The following is an 8,443-nucleotide window of genomic DNA, read 5'->3' as shown; positions in this document are numbered from 1 at the left end:
TAATTAAATATAAAACGACATAGTTCTATATATCAGTAATATATTTATATATATATATATATATATATATATGTGTGTGTGTATGTAAGTATGTATACATATGTATTATTACGTATAAAATGACATATAATAACATATATATATATATATATATATATATCACATTTCAGGGAAAACAAAAAAATAAACATGATTCGACGGATATTCAATATGGTTGAATTGATAAGCGATTACTTCTTATACACGACAAACATTCTACCTGATGGCAGCCACCGGCTATGACTATAGACCAATACATGCAATATGTTTTCTGCACTGCAAAGTGAATATATATTTAATCTGGGTTTGTCGCCAAAGAACCTCCGTATGTCTCTCTACTAGTTAGTAGTAAAATGTTTACTATTTAGTAGTAAAGTGCCTACTATTTTTGTCTACTATTTAGTAGTAAAATATTTACTATTTAGTAGGAAAGTGCTTACTATTTATGTCTGCTATATAGTAGTAGTAAAGCGTATATTATTCATGACTACCATGTAGTAGTAAAGTGCCTACTATTAATGTTTACTTTTTAGTAGTTAAGTGTCTATTATTCAGTAGTTCTGCTATTCAGTAGTAAAGTGTCTGCTATTCAGTAGTAAAGTGTCTGCTATTCAGTAGCAAAGTGTCAAGTGTCTGCTATTGATGTCCACTAATTAGAAGTATTAATATTAAATTGTCGAGTGTTGGCAATTTCAAGTAGTAAAGTCTAAAGTGTCTACCATTTAGTAAAGTGTCTACCATCTATCATAGGGTTGTAAAGTGTCTACCATCTATCATAGGGTTGTAAAGTGTCTACCATCTATCATAGCATAAAAACTGTAAAGTGACTACCATCTGTCATAGTATGATACATCGTAGGAAAAATGTCTACTAATAAATATCTCAGAGTAGTATTGCCTAGAAGTGTCTACTATTTGTTCTTCCGGCATCGCCATCACTGAAAGTCTTCACCCACCTGGGCCTGCCGCCTGTGCCCTGTGAGGCTGTGAGTGTGGGGCTGTGGGCCACGGGCCACCCCCGGCCCCAAAATTAAATTTCTTTTCAGTGTCTTATGATATCAGTAAGAACTAATCAGAGTCAAGATCACGTGTACCAACGCTTCAGAAGAAAATATAAAGGTGATTTTTTAATGTGTAGCTCACTAGCTCTGAACTCCGAGTTCGCCAAAGAGTATTTATAAATGACATTCCTGTTGATGAGTCATGTATATATATTTAAACCCTATGTATACTACACACTCTAACCGCCAATTCGTTAAAAAGGGGTACAACACAATTTTTTTCATAAACGCTTATTTGTTCGAAATACAAAACGTTTATTCAAGCTAAAAGACTGGTAAGAAATTGACTTTATATATCTGTGCCTGAAACGGACACCCGAAGCTGAAGGTCAATTGTCAGAAATATTTAAGCCCCAGGGCTGCGAATGAGCATCCACAGTGACAACCATAGGGCGGCCAACACGATGTAAACGTTTAACGTTAAAACAAAATTATTCGAGTACATCTGTACATACGTTTCAACGCAAAACGTACTGGGGCTAGCACAGCTGCTGGCAAGTGGCACAGCCTGAGTGAGCCTACTCCAGGGATTTAGAGAATCAAGAACGACTGACCTCAGCTCGTTAAAACGTTCTTAAAAGACCATTTTGCGTTTGTGTCTGATTTTTTTTTCGGGATTTCAACTAGAAGGATGTCAGTTACTTTTTACGATAAAACGGCGTTGACGTTAAACGGTTACTGCATGGGGCAACCGAATTGACAGATGTCAGAGATCAGTCAGATAACTACACCGGCGAAAAAAAAACAAGAAATACCTCGAGATAGTTGGGCCCGTGGGGACATTCATACATTTTAAAAGTGTTCAAGTTCATATCCATATAACCGGTAGCCGTAAGGTTTCCTATTAAATGAGGATCACACATCCACCTAATAACGAATACGATAGCTACACACAAATAATTCAGCATGACCTCTACGTTCAATGAGAATGGCCTAGCTCGGAATGTGACTCTACTTACTTTTCTAAGTATGGGCCTAGCGTATTACCCTACTGCGCTGATAGCCATGGCGGTACTGACTATCAGTTGGTACGTCTGGGACAAGTATTTTGTGCTCCCATCATACGGAAGGCGATCATCCAATATAGTTTTGGGTAGGTTGTTATGTTTTCAACTGTTAGTAGTTCCAATTATATTGATGTGTTTCAGAACAGAATTAAGTACAGTGTGTAAATATATCCAGACATTCTGTTCTGCCGTTAAGTTTTAGGTCAATATAGCTTCTGGTATGTTATTTGCCTAAAGTATATGTAATTGTGGTTACCGATAGCGATGTGCAACAATAGTTTCAATATCTGTACAGAGTATGTACAAACGGTATTCCAAAACCTTATTTTTACGCATACTAATATGTACTAGTATGTACGTGTCACTGATATATATATAAGTAGTCACCAAGAGAATGTTGTTCATCCAATTATGAACTGATCACGATGATTATAGTTAATCCTTTTTAACATAGTGTACACTTTTTCAAATGTGTATCTGCTAAAGAATATATTTGATATATTTATATATATATATATGTATATATATATATATACATATATATATATATATATATATATATATATAATTATATATATATACACTAGTGCATGGTGTCTTCAGGGAACGTTCGTCATTACGTGTGCTATATCGATATTAATGTGGGGGTTAATAACACTTTTGTATATTGTTTTCAACACAGACATGGCATCTTTGGAAAACGTTGGTCGCCACTTAGACCGTTTTTCCAAAGATATGAGTGTCAAGGGCACCTGGAAGATACGACCGCATACCACCCATAGGATTTCCATCAGAGACGGCGTCACTATTCTCTACCATGTGCTGGTATGCTTTGTTTAATATGTATGATTTCATATATATATATATATATATATATATATATATATATATATATATATATATATATATATATATATATATATATATATATATATATATGTATATGTATATGTATGTATTTTGTTATTCTTATTGTTATTGTAATTGCCATTATTCTTTTTATTTCAGATGTACACTTGCACATATAACCATGTGCTGGTCTGCCATATATAAAGCTATATTTGTGCCTATGTATTGTATTATCTGGTATGTGAGTGCTTGGCATGTCCCAAGTACCGTTTGTCTCTACCATATCCTGTGATATTTAAGGCTGTTTGTGCATGTGCACGTGGATATGCTCGTGCACACATGCAATTGGTCCCTGTATTGCATATGCCTCTTGCCTTGTGGTATCACTACCATCCACCCTGTACTGGTAAGCTAAGCCTATATATGAACTTTCGTATATGCACTTATATATGCATATTTTCCCAGCGTATGATATTATAAATTGGCCGTCAAACCCCTTGGTCAAGCGCTGGTATGTATCACATCTGCACAAGTCTCGTTCTTAGAGTAGGTACTGGCTATTCTTCAAGCGTACTATATCACTACATCTCATGGCCCAGCTGTACTATGTGTGCTCATCTTTCATCGCTTCAAGTGCGATAGGATGCCCCATACTTTATCATATATATTTGCATATGTAGTACATGTATGTACTCATATATATATATATATATATATATATATATATATATATAGTATAGGTATGTACTAATCTCAATCCCTATGCTCGTCAGGCACCAAACGACCCGAAATTACGCAACAAGAAGGTGATGCTGTTCTGCTCTGGGTTAGGCGTTCATGGTTTCCATGCCTTCACTCCGTTGATACACTTTTACGGCCCGGAATGGACCTACATAGCCTGGGACTATCGGTGTGTGGCGCATACTTATCCTCTACCAGTGCATGAAACTTGTAGAGATTACTTGGCTGTGCATCCCATAGCAACCTGTGTTAGACGCACATGCGGTAGTTAGGCACCATGTGTTCACGAGTATGTCCTGCTCTACTACACTGGTGGCTAGTTTTCATATCCAGGTGGCGTGTGCCTCTTTACAACAGATGCAATGGACCTACATCTGACACGTGAGCTCACTGACCCACACCTAGGCACAACCAAGCTTCTCTGTGAGATGTGGGTGTTATATCATGTGTGCATTACGCGTCCCGTCGCGAGGGTGTGTGTGGCATTGTGCATACACTGATGCAAGCGTATGCCTATCATTCACTGGCAGAGGATTGTTCGGCTCATCCGTGCCTGAGAACCCCAGACATCTGGCCATCCACGAACACTCCAAGGACGCCAAGGAGATACTGCAACATATGGGCATTGGCAAAGTGGACGTCTGTGTGGCCCATAGTATGGGTGTGCAGGTGGCTCTCGAGTTTGCTCTGTTATATCCAGGTAGGTTCATGGACATCTGGCTGTGTGCGTGTATAGATAGTCTAGTTAAAAGATGCACTACAGTGCATGGACAATAGTCGTCTGGATGTGCGTGTGGCGTATACTTTGGGTGTGTAGGTTGCCATGGAAACGGCACTGTTCTATCTGGGGATGGCATCTCTGTGCTCGACATTCATACTACATACAATAGTCGGATGATATACGTGACGACTAATGAGGCACTCCAGCACAAAGGCATTGGTATAGTGGCCCTGTGCCTGGCCCATGGTATGAGCGTGCTTGTCTCATAGAAACTGCACTGTTCCAGCCACGTGAGGTGTGTCAATCGCTCCACCGCCTTTTTCGCTGGTAGGTGGTAGTTAGGCACTATCGCACTTGCTTAATAGTAGTATAGTGTAGGCCCAGTCTTTTGCCAGGCCGTACGTTCTATACACCTTATTACGGATAAATGGAACACACACACTATAGCCATACACAGCATGCAGTCAGAAATTCGTAACCATGGCAACCCACGTTTAACAAGCACATTTCGACTCATTCTGGTGCCGAACTTCACCCTGCGCAGAGGTGCCGCGCAGTCTGGTAATGATCAATGGTACACACGGCAAAGCATTCCACACGGGAGGACAGCCGTTCTTCCGACTACCACTGATGGGCGATATAGTGTACCATCTCATGACCTTTTGGGTGCAACGCCCACACTATATTGAGATGTACATCAAGCAGAGTATGTTCATCATACTGGAGTGGGTATGAAGTATGTGGGTTGCAGTGGGAGTGTATATTAAAACGTTGTATGTATATGAGTATGTATCAAGTATGTTGGTTATAGCGTGAGTGTATATTATGAATATATATATATATATATATATCTATCTATCTATCTATATATATATTATATATATATATAATATATATTATATATATATATATATATATATATATAAAATATATTTATATATATATATGCCAAGTAAAGTTTGCTGTATTCTTCATGTATTCTGAGAATCGTGTGTTCTTAGCACATACTTCTATGAACATAATAAAATCATGTGTTCAACTTGTTTTCTCTTCACTATTCTTTTACCATTTGACTGATTTACGCCCGTTCTTGAATATAATAGTTCGGTACATCGCCCTGTCCCTGGCCCGCATCTACGGCTATCTCTTCGGCAACAAGTATCTCAAGGAGATCATGGGCAGCCACTACATGGAGGACTTTGTGCAGTGTTATCTGTACGATGCCAATGCGGGCACTATTCAGGCATTCTTCCGGACGTTCTTGGAGCTGGACGCTCATAGTGTGTACCATCTCCTGAGTGAGGTCAAGCAGCCTACACTGGTAATCTCAGGGCTGTTGGATGTGATGATCCCGGCGTATTGTGGGTCAGAAATGGCAGCGCAGATCCCCACTAGCAAGTTTGTATTGGGTATGTCTTTTATTTTGTTGAGGTTACTTGGGCTCGTTAACGGGTGATAGGGTGTATCTGAATGAAAGGAGTGAAAGGAATGTTCTTATTGGTATATGTATGAGCTAGCGTCTATGTAGCTTCCATGGCCACCTGGCAGCGCGTGCGTCTGTTGGCCAGAAGATATGGACAGCTGTTATTGCCGATTTGCACAAGTACGATAGACATCTTTGCTAAACCTGTACTGTACATTGCTTGCGGACGTGATGCCAATACAATCCGATAGTAGAATACTAAGATTAGTGGTATAAGCCCTGTAAAATATATGGCAAAGGTCCTGTAACATAAATCGTAAAAGAATGTAATATATATGGGAAAGGTCTATATACATGGTAAAGGGTCTGTGACATATATAATCAAGGTATTGTACTGTTTATGGGAAAGGTACTGTAGTATGTATCGTAAAGGGCTTGTGATATATATGGTAAAGATAATTTAAAATATGTATATTAAAAGTATGGTAATGTATATAGTACAGGTAGTGTAGTATATTTTTATTAAGGGTAGTGTAATATATATGGTAATGCTTAATACATATCGTACAATTCTTGTAATACATAGTGGGGTTCCTATAGTATATACAGATGCACTACGATTCCCACACAAAAGAACATGACAGTTGCCATGCCTTCTATTTCTGGGCAATGTCAAGTTTCCCATATATATAATATTACACAAATAGGTCAAATAGTCCCAAGATGCTAATAAACTTTATGCTATCATAATTGCACAGATTGGTGGTCGGCGCATCTCACATTGTTGGAGAACCCGTGGCTGGTAGTGGCTAGCACAGCTAAGTTCTTAGACCAACACAACATCGCACACGAGACGAGGCGACTATCCAACCACGATTTATAACCAGAGACGCTTGAGCCGGTAGATACCCTGTACTCTAACGAGTCATGAAAGCCGTAGGTGATGTGCAAACGTATATGCTGTCGTGTGCGTTGAGTACCGAGTGCACGTTTCATACGTCTAAGGAAGGAAGGTGTACGGATGCAACACCTTCCTGCGTGGGATGTTCGCGGTAAACCCCAAAAGAAAGTATTCGGCTCATTTGTACTACTGACTTAAAGTCTTGGACCGATTCGCTGTACTTGACTTATGTATCAGCTTCCTGTGTCGGATATTCACGGCAATACAGAAGTATGCGACACGTTTTTACGACCATCTGGGTCAGACTGGATGGGCCCGTTTATTCGTCGTATAGCACTGTCCAATGACGATGTGTATACAAACCTCCATGTGGTACATACACGAACACGCGTGCCACCGCTGTAGTACTTAGTACTTCAAGAGGGTCTCAGTCACTGTGGTAGTATCCAAAGACAGCGCTGTGTATCTAGAACGATCTGGTCGGGCTATGTTTAGAAAGCATTCGCGCACAGGCGCACAGGAAGCCTCAGCCCATTCGGATCTATCGGAAGCAGAGACATACATATATATATATATATAGATGCGTTAGCTGCCTTCCTCCACGAATAAAACTAGCCATGCCGTGTCAGGGCCTGGAGGCTTGTAGGTTATGTAGGTTGACCTTAGTGCGGAACAAACATAGCCTTGATGTGTTTGGAAGGGTTATACCACACACTCTCGGGCTCGGCGAACAAGACCTCTTGCACAAATAGGGGCCGCGCTTCTCCGATTAAGAATCGGTTTATACACATTAGAGTTGGACTGCTTTGAAGGAGCCAATAGTCTGATCATAGATCATTCCGGAAGCAACTGGTGATGGCAAGTGAGCTTGAATGGTGACAGAAGAATGTGTATTAAAATAAATAAAATCTCTGGACTATGAATGGTGTAAAAAAAAAAGTGGCCTAAAATATTGCCAATACCTCATGTGGGGTATAAACACCGCCGGGTTGAGGAGCATATATGGGCGATCTTGGTTCATATTCATGTACAAAAAGTACCAGGAGGTTTTTTGTATGCTCACCTACTACATCTCACATCTCTATACAGTATTCAGTATAAATACTATACGAAATTGGTATAGTCAATCAGGTATATTTGATTACACCGTTGTACTTGTGCTCCGCTCAAGCAGAATGCACTGGTCCTAATATTTCAAACCAAACACACGCGACGTATCACACGGATCTACACTGACCATACACGAGCACTACTTTCAGTTATGTTGTTAGTATAAAAATAATTTCGTTGATTTTATTCAGCAAGAGTGCGCGGCAGCCTGTAATTCACATATTGCCTCCCCTGACTGATCTTGATAAATCTTAGAACGGATTCCAAGAGTAGCTGCTCTTGAGCCGCCGTAATTTACTAGCCTCTCAGAAAAGTTCACGTTTTGATGAGTGATCCCCGCCCGTTAGGCTATATAGTATATGTATCGCTACAGTGACTACACTATGACCTTTGATCGTCACACACACTATATATATATATATATATATATATATATGCTGTATATTATATATATATATATATATATATATATATATATATATATATATATATATATATATATATATATATGTGTGTGTGTGTGTATTATATATATATATATATATATATATATATATATATATATATATATATATATATATAGTATACGACG

General features: G+C 39.0%; 1 protein-coding gene across 1 annotated transcript; it reads left to right on the top strand.

Annotated features, from left to right (window-relative positions):
• Positions 1–1,872: 1,872 nt before the first annotated feature.
• On the top strand, positions 1,873–7,669 carry SARC_11856 (hypothetical protein). Its single transcript, XM_014294049.1, has 7 exons — positions 1,873–2,192; positions 2,789–2,931; positions 3,729–3,865; positions 4,227–4,396; positions 4,962–5,123; positions 5,521–5,826; positions 6,599–7,669. Exons 1-7 carry the CDS (start codon positions 2,006–2,008, stop codon positions 6,721–6,723), a joined length of 1,230 nt encoding a protein of 409 aa, XP_014149524.1. The 5' UTR covers positions 1,873–2,005; the 3' UTR covers positions 6,724–7,669.
• The last annotated feature ends 774 nt before the right edge of the window (positions 7,670–8,443 follow it).

This window comes from Sphaeroforma arctica (genome assembly GCF_001186125.1).
Source record: "Sphaeroforma arctica JP610 unplaced genomic scaffold supercont1.1920, whole genome shotgun sequence".
NCBI lineage: Eukaryota > Ichthyosporea > Ichthyophonida > Sphaeroforma > Sphaeroforma arctica.
This window is presented reverse-complemented; position numbering and strand designations above follow the sequence as displayed.